At 38.0% G+C, this 14376-nt stretch overlaps 1 protein-coding gene and 1 long non-coding RNA gene across 2 annotated transcripts; one reads left to right on the forward strand and one right to left on the reverse strand.

Moving 5' to 3' along the window:
• Positions 1-1313: 1313 nt before the first annotated feature.
• On the forward strand, positions 1314-9647 carry LOC127519968 (vitellogenin-like). The gene is made up of 28 exons (XM_051907638.1): positions 1314-1555; positions 1730-1750; positions 1879-2030; positions 2157-2408; positions 2497-2658; positions 2748-2896; positions 3011-3161; positions 3258-3415; positions 3503-3668; positions 3753-3878; positions 3963-4181; positions 4275-4492; positions 4580-4677; positions 4811-4935; positions 5024-5125; positions 5229-5348; positions 5458-5644; positions 5734-5836; positions 5926-6111; positions 6211-6322; positions 6430-6619; positions 6697-6941; positions 7412-7456; positions 7733-7810; positions 7902-8108; positions 8245-8387; positions 8479-8617; positions 8699-9647. Exons 1-28 carry the CDS (start codon positions 1516-1518, stop codon positions 8822-8824), a joined length of 4020 nt encoding a protein of 1339 aa, XP_051763598.1. The 5' UTR covers positions 1314-1515; the 3' UTR covers positions 8825-9647.
• On the reverse strand, positions 7875-12078 carry LOC127519973 (uncharacterized). Its single transcript, XR_007931991.1, has 2 exons — positions 9662-12078; positions 7875-8375 (listed from the first exon to the last, which is right to left on the reverse strand). It is a non-coding gene; the product is annotated as an uncharacterized LOC127519973 (long non-coding RNA).
• Positions 12079-14376: the final 2298 nt, after the last annotated feature.

Here is a 14376-nt window from a genome sequence, read left to right on the forward strand (position 1 = left end):
AAACCGTTTTATGACAGCCACCATTTAAATGTTTAGGCCGATATTAAAAACGAGTAGAAACATAATTATGTCTTTAAAAATTTGTTATAACGTTAAAAAACTTCTTTATGTGTAATTTGTATGTAAGTACAAATCAATTCATTTTAACCTTTAATATTATAATGATGTACCAGCTGTGGTTCCCTATATAGTTTACAGCAATAGTTGAGAGAGATTTTTTCTTTGAGGAAATTTGCCATGTACTGCACCTGATAGGCCCCAAATTAATCATTATTGAATTGAAGGTGATCAAATTGAAATCAAATTGCAAGCTTCTGAATCAAAATCGAATTCAATTGTGAAATTTGTGTCAATAAATGTTCTTTTTTATTTTTAATTTTTTTACTTGAAGCAAATGTTGTTTTTTCCATTTATTTTCTTGCCAGAGTGCACCAGAATGCTTAGTTTACATGTTAAAATCATGAAAATTTTCTCTTGGGGGAGGATGACCCCAGACCCCCCTACCATTTACTTTGTTAACATGTCACCTTTTGCACCACTTTGGAGTTTGCAGGTATGGAGATTAAAAACTAAATGGCCTTGAAGGGGGTTCAATATTTCACATGTACAATATTTCATATTTACACAGTAAGTGGGAGACCTCTTTTTGGATGAAACATCTGTACTACAGTTGGTTTATCACTACTGAACTGAGTTGATCTCACTAGATGACAAAAGATGGAAAATTTTATTTACGGTCTCTGAAAATATTATTTAACATTTGAATAATATATTGCACACATTTTTCCAGGGTTCAATCACTGTTGGCCTTTAAATGTTAGGTGCCAATCTTAATGCAGTCTACTGAATTCAATACTTTGCGGGGATTTTTTTTGTTGGTTGCTAATACGCTTTCTTCGTGTTTTAACAAAAATTACTTGTATTAACAATTATGAAACTGTCCACAGATCACTCCATGTCTAGTTCCAAAGTTCATACAATGTTTTTTCATCAGACATTTAATTTATTCAATAAAATGAATAAACTAATATGGACTTTAACAAGTTAAAGACTAAGGGCCAGGGTAACCTAACCCAAAACTGATAGCTAAGCTTTGCCTTCAAGCCAGAGTTGATAACTAAAATGATTGTTTGTATAAACATTTACAATAATATTGAATATATTTACTGTAATATACCTACTCCATAGCTATCTATATATAAAAACTCTAAAAATTTTGTTGCTTAAGCATTATTTTATTGATATGATAGAATTGGGGAAAATCACCTTTTTGAATATAAAAGACAAATGGTCAGCATTTCACTGTGGACATTGGCCTGAACAATGACATGATGACAGGCCAGGGTAACCTAACCTCTACTGATATTTATGTTCAAATAAGTTGACAGAAGTCTTGTAGAATGTGATACTCATTTAAGGTTAAAGTTAATAATTAATTTATGAATTAATACTGGTCAGCAAGAAACTAATATAAAAGATCTGTTTCTCTGAGGAGCTCTTCACAAACCATCAGCCATGAGAGCTGTTGTGCTTGCCCTGACTGTAGCCCTAGTGGGTAAGTCAATATATATTTATATATTTTTCTCCTTCTCTCTCTCCCCCTTTTTTTTTTTTTTTTTTTTTTTTTTTTTGATTTGCTTTACTTTTAGGAAAACTTGTTTAGAACTTTAGAACCTCTTGAAAACCTACAAAAAAAATCTAAATATATATTTTTTTCTATTTCTTTTAGCAAGTCAACAGATCAACCTTGGTAAGTAATTTGATTTGGCAAATTAATTTTAATTGGTGATTTAGACTGCATTATTGCTTAGGTAATGACCCTTGCATAGGTAATGACCCTAACAATTGACTCAAATCAAAAATATGGTACACTTTCAGTTCCTGAGTTTGCCCTGGATAAGACCTATGTGTACAAGTATGAGGCTATGCTCTTGGGTGGTCTTCCTCAAGAAGGTCTGGCCAGAGCAGGTATAAAAGTCAGCAGCAAGGTTCACCTCAGTGCCGTGACTGAAACCACCTTCCTGATGAAGGTAATGACCATTAAGAACTGTAAACTTTATAGGTGTTCAACACTGAGAGAAAACAAAATGTGTTAGCAAGCATTGGCTGTTAAAACATGCAATTCCCTCATTTTAAGTGAAGATATTCCTTCACAGCTCATGGATCCTTTACTCCACGAGTATGCTGGCATTTGGCCCAAGGATCCATTTGTTCCTGCCACTAAGCTCACCTCAGCTCTGGCTGCTCAGCTTCAGATTCCCATCAAGTTTGAGTATGCTAATGGTGTAGTTGGAAAGGTATTCGCCCCTGCAGGAGTCTCCCCTACAGTACTGAACTTGCACAGAGGAATCCTCAACATCCTTCAGCTCAATCTCAAGAAGACCCAGAACATCTATGAGCTGCAAGAGGTGAAAAAGTAATCCTAGTATGTTTATGATCTATTTCTATAATTAGTTCTGCAATCTATTTTATTTTTTTTTTTACTTGTCCTTCAAGGCTGGAGCTCAGGGAGTGTGCAGGACCCACTATGTCATCAGTGAGGATCCAAAGGCCAACCACATTATTGTCACCAAGTCCAAGGATCTGAGCCACTGCCAGGAGAGAATCATGAAGGACGTCGGCTTGGCATACACTGAGAAGTGTGCTGAATGCACAGAGGTAATGAAGAAGTCTGGGAAGAATTGAAATATTTACTCAATATAATGAAAATGCCAAGAGTCAAATGTCACATACCTTTCTTTTAACAGCGGGTGAAGAGTCTGATTGAAACTGCATCTTACAACTACATCATGAAACCAGCTGCAGCCGGTGTACTGATCGCTGAAGCAACAGTTGAGGAAGTGCATCAGTTTTCACCCTTCAATGAGATCCATGGTGCTGCCCAGATGGAAGCAAAGTATGATTCATCCTCTGTGAGATTTCTCTTAGAAATATGAAGAAACAATACTCCTAACATTTTTCATTAACTTTAGGGTTAAGTTAAACTTTCAGAAATAATTCTTTCTTTCAGACAAACCTTAGCTTTTGTTGAGATTGAGAAGACCCCCGTCGTTCCAATCAAAGCTGATTACTTGGCCCGTGGATCCCTGCAGTATGAGTTTGCAACTGAGATTCTTCAGACCCCCATTCAACTCATGAAGATCAGTGATGCACCAGCACAGGTATAATACATAACCTAAAATCTTTAATGATCTCCAAGTCAAAGCCCTTGTTCTATGATAAAGATGTCAACTGATCATTGCCTTTATTCTTTCTAGATTATCGAGGTCCTAAAGCACTTGGTTGCAAACAATGTGGCCATGGTCCATGATGATGCTCCACTTAAGTTTGTTCAGCTCATCCAGCTCCTGCGTGCTGCCACCTTGGAGAATATTGAAGCCATATGGGCTCAGTTCAAGGACAAACCAGTTTACAGGTACAATTTGTGAGCAATAAGTTAATAGGAATATAATTCAAGGGCAATTTTTTATTATGAATATATTTTAAACAATTAATCTGTTAGGCGCTGGCTTCTGGATGCTCTTCCTGCTGTTGGCACACCAGTCATTGTGAAATTCATCAAGGAGAAGTTCCTGGCTGGTGAACTTACCACTCCCGAGTTCATTCAGGCTCTTGTGGTTGCTCTGCAAATGGTCACTGCTGATTTGGACACCATCCAGTTGACAGCTGTGAGTACATCTTTCTATACTCAAAGTGCTGTTCTTCAAATCTTTCCTAAATTAAATTAATAATTTCTGTATTTTGCTGATCAGAGTTTGGCTTTGCACGAGAAAATCGCCACAATCCCAGCTCTGCGTGAAGTCGTCATGCTTGGATATGGTTCCATGATTGCCAAACACTGCGTTGCAGTTCCCACTTGTCCTGCCGAGCTCCTCAGGGTAAACACCTCGAGCCCTTCAAAATGTCTGTTAGGGGCTTAATCTTTAATATTTATCTAAATGTATGTGCCTCAAACTTCTCAGCCCATCCATGAGATTGCTGCAGAAGCCATTTCCAAAAATGACATTCCTGAAATCACTTTGGCTCTGAAAGTTCTGGGCAATGCTGGTCACCCTGCTAGTCTTAAACCCATCATGAAGCTCCTACCTGGACTGAGAACTGCAGCTACTTCTCTGCCTCTTAGAGTCCAGGTTGATGCCATCTTGGCCCTGAGGAACATTGCCAAGAAGGAGCCCAAACTGGTAAGTGTCAGACTTTGTAGGAAAGTTTAAAAAAAAACAAAAAAAAAAAAACTTTTTCCTCCAATAATAAAGTAAACTTGTTCCCTGCCTCAGGTTCAGCCAGTGGCTCTACAGCTTGTATTGGACAGGGCTCTCCACCCAGAAGTGCGAATGGTTGCTTGTATTGTGTTGTTTGAGGCAAAGCCCTCAGTGGCCCTTGCCTCAAGTCTTGCTGGTGCTTTAAAGACTGAGACTAACATGCATGTTGCAAGCTTTGCTTATTCCCACATCAAGTCCTTGACCAGAATCACTGCTCCTGATATGGCAGCTGTGTAAGAAAAACAAATCATTTCTCATATATTTTAATTTATTACATCATTTGAGCACAAGCTAGAGATAATCATGTTTGTCCATTCCAGTGCTGGTGCAGCTAATGTTGCCATCAAGCTCATGAGCCGCAAGCTGGACAGGCTTAGCTTCCGTTTCAGCAGAGCCCTTCAGCTGGACTTCTATCATAGTGAGTCTTGCAAAAAAAATTTTATAAGAGAGCTAAAAAATAGTCTTTTGGGTGTTTCTTAAGATGTGTAAAAAAAAAATCTCCATATATAATAAATCACATTAATTGTATTCTTACCTCTGTCCCTGTGCAGCTCCTCTTATGATTGGAGCTGCTGGTAGTGCCTACATGATCAATGATGCCGCCACCATCCTGCCCAGAGCTGTTGTAGCTAAAGCACGTGCTTACCTGGCTGGAGCTGCTGCTGATGTTCTTGAGGTGGGCCAACCATGACTTTTTTTTTAGAAAATCTGATTCATGGTTTTAAAATGTTTTCAATCTACAATCAGTTGATTCTCTCAAACAGATTGGTGTGAGAACTGAAGGAATCCAGGAGGCTCTTCTGCAATCTCCTGCTGCAGATGAAAGTGTTGACCGTGTCACAAAGGTTAAGCGTACCCTGAGAGCAGTAAGTTTTCATGTCCAGTGTATTGTATAAGTTTGTACTTTTATGTATTATAAGCATAACATATATAATACAACATATAACTTCTCTGTTTTAACTCTTCAAGCTTGCAAACTGGAAGGCCTTTCCAACCAATCAACCACTGGCTTCAGCATACGTCAAATTACTTGGACAAGAAGTGGCTTATTTAAACATTGACAAGACCGTCATTGAAGAAGCAATACCGGTACTGTGTTGTAGTTTAAGTCTCCTCTCTCATTACCGTATTTTTTGAGATCTGTCTCACAAATAATTCTCACAATTAGAATTAAGTTTCTCATAAACACTGTTCCCAGATTGCCACTGGACCCAAACCACGTGAACTGTTGAAGGCTGCCCTTAAAGCTTTGCAGGAAGGAATTGCCTTTCAGTACGCCAAACCCCTGCTTGCAGCTGAAGTGCGTCGTATCTTGCCAACAGCAGTTGGTGTGCCCATGGAGCTCAGTTTTTACACTGCTGCTGTTGCTGCTGCAAGTGTCAATGGTACCTTTGTTTTCCTAGAACCTTTTATCTGTTCCTTGGATATGAGGGTGTCACTTCTAAGTTTGATGTTGTTCTGTTCACCCTTCTAGTTAAGGCCACAATTACACCTCCTCTCCCTGAGGAGATTGAAACTATGACTCTTGAGCAGCTGAAGAAGACTGATGTTCAATTCCAAGCTGAAGCAAGACCAAGGTGCATTTTTTGCAACTACACGATGGGATGTAAAATACACAACAACAGTTTTACAAACAGTTTTATAATCTCCCTTATTCTTATTTCAGTGTTGCTCTCCAGACCTTTGCTGTGATGGGAGTGAATACTGCCTTGATCCAAGCTGCTGTTATGGCGAGAGGAAAGATCCGTACAATTGCCCCTGGAAAAGTGGCTGCAAGAGCAGACATTCTCAAGGGCAACTACAAGGTGGAGGCTCTGCCTGTTGAGCTTCCTGAACACATTGCTGCTGTGAGGTAATGAAATCTTAGTCAGTCCTGTGTAGCAAACATTTTGAATCAGTTCAAAAGGTTTCTGAAAGTGAAATGTGACCCACCTTTTGTTTGTTCCAACAGCTTTGAGACTTTTGCTGTGGTCAGAAACATTGAAGAGCCCACCGCTGAGAGGACTGTTCCCTTAGTACCTGAGTTGGCCATGCAAAATGCCCAGACTCCTGCTGATTATTTGGTAAATTTTGAACACACATGATGGATATGTGTTAGTATGCTAAGCATTCATTTGCTTCAAGTTTTAAAATGGCAAGTGTTGATTATAATACTTAATTTTCTTTCCAGTCCTCCGAGATACCAGATGAGACTCCTGTGAGAGCTGCTGCTCCATTTCACAAGACTCTCTGTCTAGCTGTCCCATACATTGAAATCAAGGGGTGCATTGAGGTGCACTCTCACAATGCTGCTTTTATCAGAAATGCTCCTCTCTTCTACATAATTGGACAGCACTCAGCCCGTGCTGCAGTGTCAAGAGGTATTCTTACAGGGAAAATAACCTTAATTAAACTCAAGTATTTTCAGCCAAAATAATAATTGTCATTTTGGCTGTAGCTGAAGGTCCTGCAGTTGAAAGACTGGAGCTTGAGGTCCAAGTTGGTCCTAGAGCTGCTGAGAGGCTCCTGAAGCAAATCAACCTCATTGATGAGGAGACTCCAGAAGGAAAGGCCTTCCTGTTGAAACTGAGGGAAATCCTGGAGACCGAAGATAAAAATGTGCCTGTCTCTTCTGAAAGCAGCAGCAGCAGCCGAATCATCAGCAGTTCAAGCTCCTCCATGTCCAGCTCTCGTGTGACTGAGGTGAGGATATGGAATGTAGCATGTTGGTGTGGAAGTAGAACACACCAATAGTATCATTTTTTTTTTCTGTTACAAAAATTAAAATTATCACAGAGGTACTGGGATAAAAGTTTATAGTTCGGAATTAAACATTAATGTCTATGCTAATGATCAAAATAGAGCAAATCATCTTTTAAAAGTAACTTGATGCTTCAAATAACGATTGTATTGACTACACTGATACAACTGTAGGTGGCGACAAGTGACTGTTAAAAAAAATATTTGTAGTTGAATCATTCATTCAAGAGATTCTTTAAAAAAAAATGCTGATTCAATTATTTATGGATGAGTCGCTGAATCATTCATTCAAACAGATTAAAAAAAAAGACTCATGATCAATTTTTTTCAGAATTGTGCAGCTCTATTAGGTAGTCAATATATGTCATAAATGTTTATTTATTTACATTGAGTCATTGTACATGGATTTTCAGACTGCCACCATCATGGAGCCTTTCAAGAAGTTCCACAAAGATCGGGTAACTACTAAAAATATTTTTATTAATATTGTTCTCAACTCTGGCCCTCGAGGTCCACTTTCCTGCAGAGTTTAGCTCCAACCCTAATCAAACACAACTGAACAAGCTAATCAAGGTCTTCAGAATTACTAGAAAGTTATAGACAGGTGAGATTGGTCAGGGTTGGAGCTAAACTCTGCAGGAAAGTAAAACCTTAAGGGTTTTTCTTTAAGGGTTTTGAGAATTCCTGATTTAGATCATCAAATATTTATTATGTCTATGTTAAATTGCTTGCAGTACTTGGCACCCCATGGTGCCTCAAAGGCACGAAGCAGTGGAAGTGCTGCATCTAGCTTTGAGGCTCTCCAGAAACAGGTGAATCAATTAGTGTCATTTGTTTGTTCATAACTTAAAACCCAAAGATGACATTTTTAACTAATTAATTGATTATGTTTTTTTATTTCAGGCTAAGTTCCTCGGAAATGGTATTCCACCTGTTTTTGCTGTCATTGCCCGTGCTGTGAGAGTTGACCACAAGCTGCTGGGCTACCAACTTGCAGCTTACTTTGACAAGCCAACTGCAAGAGTGCAGCTCGTCATTTCCTCCATCGCTGAAAATGACAACCTGAAGATCTGTGCTGACGGTGCCCTGCTGAGCAAGCACAAAGTCACTGTAAGACCGAAAAGACTTGTGTGATTTAAAAAAAAAAAAAAAAAAAAAAAAGTTTTAGAACAATTATCGAAATAAATTTCTCAAGTGAAATAATTGTCATCAATACCAACCTTTGAACACAACTGTCCTTTTTCAGGCCAAGGTTGCTTGGGGTCCAGAATGCCAACAGTATGCAGTCACTGCTAAAGCTGAAGCCGGTGTCCTGGGCGAATTCCCTGCTGCACGTATAGAGCTGGAATGGGAGAGGCTGCCAGTAATTGTCACCACCTACGCCAAAAAGTAATGTTCAGCAACACTGAATGACAAATGAACAGTGTAGAAAATGGCACTTGTTTAATCTGCTCTTCTTTGTGTATCCCTTCACAACTAGGCTGTCTAAGCACATCCCTATGGCAGCTTTCAAGGCAGGCTTTAGACTTGAAAGAGCAACGAACAGTGAGAAAGAGATTGAACTGACTGCAGCCTTGCCAACTCAGAGATCCTTGAATGTCATTGCTAGGATTCCAGAGGTAAATAATTTTCCTTTAAATTATGACTCTCACAGAAATATAAGGAAATGCAAATAATTATTTTTGTTTCTGCTGCTCTAGATGACACTGTCAAGGATGGCTATTCCTCTCCCTGTCGCTGTTCCCATCAATCCAGATGGAACTCTTTCCATTCATATCGATGAGGACATTCTCTCCTGGATCCAAAAACATATCAAGGAAGAATAAGAAATTAATTACATTTTACATTTTCAGAGGAAAATGTGAGCTGTACTTGTGTAGAATTTTTTTCAGTTTAATTGAATACATTAACAATGTTGTTATGTATATAATGTAATACAATCTAATGCTAATAAATACTCTGCAAGTGTCAGAATTGTGTGCTGCTTTCACTTTACAGTAACACTCAGTAAAAGTTTTTTTTTTTTTTTTTACACATTTTCTGAAAGATAAATAAAAATTCAAAGGGGGACCCAAGTTCAAATCCCGGCATGTGGTCTTTTCTGACCCTGTCACTCTTACACTTACACTTTGATTCCTGTCCACTTTCTATACTGTCCTAAAAATAAAATAAAAAAATACTAAAAATAAATCTAAAAAATGCAGTTATTTTTTTATTATTATGTCTTTGTCCTTGTTTTATATATTTTATTTTTAGCTTATACATTTACAATCATACACAGATCTTTCCTGATATCTGAAAATCGTCGAACACACTTGTCAATACAGTAAAGTGACAGACTAGTCACACATCACCATCTACAGACATTTATGAATGGAGTGCCCCATTACATATACAGTAAATTCTAAGTACTCTTATGTGTACAAATCCATTCTTCACTAGGCCTACTTTTTGGGGAAAACATGTCCCTGTCTTTCACTTGTTTTGTCAAATTTAAAAGTATCTTCACCTTCACCCTGCCTTCATGTGGTATCAGACAAATTGCAAATAATACTGCAAATGGGAGTCATGTGAAATGACTTAGAGCTCTTGTAGCCTACATTTGGCCCCTTTTTGTCGATTTTTTGTTTTATTTTAAGTTTTATTCAATATTTGCACTTTACCAGATGGCACACAATCGAAAACAGCAGGATTTGTCGCCGTCGTCTTCTCCGATTAAGAAGAGATCCAAGACACCGAGCACGAGTGATACGGTTGACAAAATGGAGTAGCACTCTTTGAGGACATTCTAAAAACAGAGTTTACGGCGATACGGAGTGAATTTGCTTCTCACATGTCAGTTGTGCAGTCGCTATGTTCTAAACTCGATCTTCTTACAGGTGAGATGTGAAAACGACTCGCAGATCATGATGTGCGATTAGCCGCGCTTGAACAGCAGGTGGTGGATATACAAGATTGGAACAGGCGCAGCAATCTGCGTCTGGTTGGATTGCCTGAAGGATCCGAAAAGGACCGAAAAAAGGATCCGAAAAGATAGCTGCCGACGTGGCTCCCTTCTCTGGCGGGTAGGGAGATTGAAGTGGAACGAGCACATCGCGTGTACACGAACAGATCGCGCTAAACCACGTGTCTTTCTCTTTAAACTTTTGCGATACTCGGACAGGGAACGGGCTGCCAGACTTCATACGCCGGTGAAAAAAAGCGACGGAGCAACGCTGCCCTTTTTTCCAGACTTTTCTCCTATGACTGCAAAAAGAAGTGCGTTTGTACCAATTCGGAGGGAAATGAGGGAAGCTGGCATCCAGAATTTCCTTCTTTATCCTGCAACACTAAAGCTCATTCTCAATAAGGGTGAACAAAAAAATGCTGTTCTCTCCAGAGGAAGCGAGACATTTTCTCAGTTGTCATTCAGCTACTAACCCTCTGTGAACTTCAGCAGGATATTTTCTGTCTTTAATTGAAGAAGATATGCTCTAATTTGTCAGGTGATTGTTCTTTTATAAAGTGTTCACCTCACTTTATTTATTTATTTTTTTTCCACAAATATTGAAACTCTCTCAGTTCACATTGTATTTCTTATTTCGTGTTGGGTTGTGTGCTATGGTTTCTGCCAGGTTGTAAATTTTTATTTTTTGAAATGTAGTTATGTTATTTTATGTATTTCTTTTTATTTGTTTATTTATTTGTTATATATAGCCTATATATTTTTATTTCGACGTACTTACTAGCCATTATATCAGCACAGGGCCAGTGTTGGTGCTTCAGTAATGTGCAGGCTTCTGTTGACTCCACGGATCGTATTAAGGGGGGCTGGCGGATCAAGGTCTGTTCTTGGTTTGATCCCCCATAGTTCATGGGAATAGTTATGTTTCTCCAAATGGTGATGGGAAGGGTGGGGGTTGGTTTAACGGTAGACTCAAATGGCTTCTTTTTCTAAGTTGCACTTTGTTTTGTCAAGCAGCTATGTTGTTTTGTCAAAGGCTATTTGATACCTTTGACTGAGATTAATATTCTGAGTTTTTATTTATTGTCAATCCATCTGGTGGCTGTCCTTTGCTCATTTGCGTTTTGGGGGAATACTGTGGGTTCAAGCCAAATTCCGAGCTCGGAGCCTTCCCCTTTGGACAGCTTGCCAAATACACATAACCTTTAGCTACTGTGTGAACTCATAAACTATTATTCGGTAGAATTCATTTTGAAGATGATTTCCATGCATTTCCGTGATTCAGGCACATCATTAGCTGTACTTATGATTGGCATGTCATGAAAATGTCCATATGGGCAACTTCTCTTGCAATTTATTTAAATACTGCAATGAGAATTTGTAGGTATCCTCAGCTGACTGCACCTTTTGACCAGCAACATCAAACAGCACATGAAGACGATGGCGCTGGAACTTGTGAAAGTAAAGTAAGCCACAAGCAGGCTTGATGACACACTGTAGTGATATTACATAGGCTACCTGCAAACTAGTCGCTTTTCGGTGAAATTCGCCGTGTTGAGTCAAAATATATCATTTATGTGAATCGTGTTGATCTGAAGAGTTTTTTTTTTCGGGGGTGGGGGGTGTCAGGGTGAGTTTTCAGGCACAATAAATCGAAAATGGGCTACTTTCCCATAGACAGGAGACCATAGATATCTCTCGAGCTGTCGTGATCTTTTTTGGCGCTCTGTGGTGTGACTGAAACATCGCTGTAGCGCTTCAGTTCAAACAGAGGCAGAGCGCACGTGAACCGATCATCTCTTCTGCTTTACAACGCAAAATAAACATGAATGAATACCGAAAGTATGTTGAAAGATACAGTACAACTTACTGAAATCCGTATCATGTCATATGTAATGTTAATCGATCAATCATTGTTTCAACCGCGGAAAAGCGCCAATAAAATAGCTTGTAAAAATATCACATTTACCGTAAAATGTACCTGTTTATTACCTGTAATAAAGCCATTCCATGTCATAAAACTCGTTAGTCTGCTACAAAAATGAACTTAGAGAGGAGCATTTTGATATATATCCACTGTGACTACAGGCCATTGCATATTCATGTACTTGACATGTGCTTCAATATTGAATGTATAAAACCATTTTATAACAACAGCCACCATTTAAATGTTTAGGCCGATATTAAAAACGAGTAGAAACATAATTATGTCTTTAAAAATTTGTTACACGTTAAAAAACTTCTTTATGTGTAATTTGTATGTAAGTACAAATCAATTCATTTTAACCTTTAATATTATAATGATGTACCAGCTGTGGTTCCCTATATAGTTTACAGCAATAGTTGAGAGAGATTTTTTCTTTGAGGAAATTTGCCATGTACTGCACCTGATAGGCCCCAAATTAATCATTATTGAATTGAAGGTGATCAAATTGAAATCAAATTGCAAGCTTCTGAATCAAAATCGAATTCAATTGTGAAATTTGTGTCAATAAATGTTCTTTTTTATTTTTAATTTTTTTACTTGAAGCAAATGTTGTTTTTTCCATTTATTTTCTTGCCAGAGTGCACCAGAATGCTTAGTTTACATGTTAAAATCATGAAAATTTTCTCTTGGGGGAGGATGACCCCAGACCCCCCTACCATTTACTTTGTAAACATGTCACCTTTTGCACCACTTTGGAGTTTGCAGGTATGGAGATTAAAAACTAAATGGCCTTGAAGGGGGTTCAATATTTCACATGTACAATATTTCATATTTACACAGTAAGTGGGAGACCTCTTTTTGGATGAAACATCTGTACTACAGTTGGTTTATCACTACTGAACTGAGTTGATCTCACTAGATGACAAAAGATGGAAAATTTTATTTACGGTCTCTGAAAATATTATTTAACATTTGAATAATATATTGCACACATTTTTCCAGGGTTCAATCACTGTTGGCCTTTAAATGTTAGGTGCCAATCTTAATGCAGTCTACTGAATTCAATACTTTGCGGGGATTTTTTTTGTTGGTTGCTAATACGCTTTCTTCGTGTTTTAACAAAAATTACTTGTATTAACAATTATGAAACTGTCCACAGATCACTCCATGTCTAGTTCCAAAGTTCATACAATGTTTTTTCATCAGACATTTAATTTATTCAATAAAATGAATAAACTAATATGGACTTTAACAAGTTAAAGACTAAGGGCCAGGGTAACCTAACCCAAAACTGATAGCTAAGCTTTGCCTTCAAGCCAGAGTTGATAACTAAAATGATTGTTTGTATAAACATTTACAATAATATTGAATATATTTACTGTAATATACCTACTCCATAGCTATCTATATATAAAAACTCTAAAAATTTTGTTGCTTAAGCATTATTTTATTGATATGATAGAATTGGGGAAAATCACCTTTTTGAATATAAAAGACAAATGGTCAGCATTTCACTGTGGACATTGGCCTGAACAATGACATGATGACAGGCCAGGGTAACCTAACCTCTACTGATATTTATGTTCAAATAAGTTGACAGAAGTCTTGTAGAATGTGATACTCATTTAAGGTTAAAGTTAATAATTAATTTATGAATTAATACTGGTCAGCAAGAAACTACTATAAAAGATCTGTTTCTCTGAGGAGCTCTTCACAAACCATCAGCCATGAGAGCTGTTGTGCTTGCCCTGACTGTAGCCCTAGTGGGTAAGTCAATATATATTTATATATTTTTCTCCTTCTCTCTCTCTCCCTTTTTTTTTTTTTTTTTTTTTTTTGCTTTGCTTTACTTTTAGGAAAACTTGTTTAGAACTTTAGAACCTCTTGAAAACCTACAAAAAAAATCTAAATATATATTTTTTTCTATTTCTTTTAGCAAGTCAACAGATCAACCTTGGTAAGTAATTTGATTTGGCAAATTAATTTTAATTGGTGATTTAGACTGCATTATTGCTTAGGTAATGACCCTTGCATAGGTAATGACCCTAACAATTGACTCAAATCAAAAATATGGTACACTTTCAGTTCCTGAGTTTGCCCTGGATAAGACCTATGTGTACAAGTATGAGGCTATGCTCTTGGGTGGTCTTCCTCAAGAAGGTCTGGCCAGAGCAGGTATAAAAGTCAGCAGCAAGGTTCACCTCAGTGCCGCGACAGAAACCACCTTTCCTTATGAAGGTAATGACCATTAAGAACTGTAAACTTTATAGGTGTTCAACACTGAGAGAAAACAAAATGTGTTAGCAAGCATTGGCTGTTAAAACACGCAATTCCCTCATTTTAAGTGAAGATATTCCTTCACAGCTCATGGATCCTTTACTCCACGAGTATGCTGGCATTTGGCCCAAGGATCCATTTGTTCCTGCCACTAAGCTCACCTCAGCTCTGGCTGCTCAGCTTCAGATTCCCATCAAGTTTGAGTATGCTAATGGTGTAGTTGGAAAGGT

This window comes from Ctenopharyngodon idella, chromosome 10, assembly GCF_019924925.1.
Source record: "Ctenopharyngodon idella isolate HZGC_01 chromosome 10, HZGC01, whole genome shotgun sequence".
Taxonomy (NCBI): domain Eukaryota; kingdom Metazoa; phylum Chordata; class Actinopteri; order Cypriniformes; family Xenocyprididae; genus Ctenopharyngodon; species Ctenopharyngodon idella.

Bases quoted from the DNA above. Each gene is read 5' to 3' on its own strand.
- LOC127519968 (XM_051907638.1), top strand. From the start codon at position 1,516: ATGAGAGCTGTTGTGCTTGCCCTGACTGTAGCCCTAGTGG. The intron at 4,182-4,274 runs GTAAGTGTCAGA...TCCCTGCCTCAG, and splicing joins CCAAGAAGGAGCCCAAACTG to GTTCAGCCAGTGGCTCTACA. The intron at 5,837-5,925 runs GTGCATTTTTTG...TTCTTATTTCAG, and splicing joins CAAGCTGAAGCAAGACCAAG to TGTTGCTCTCCAGACCTTTG.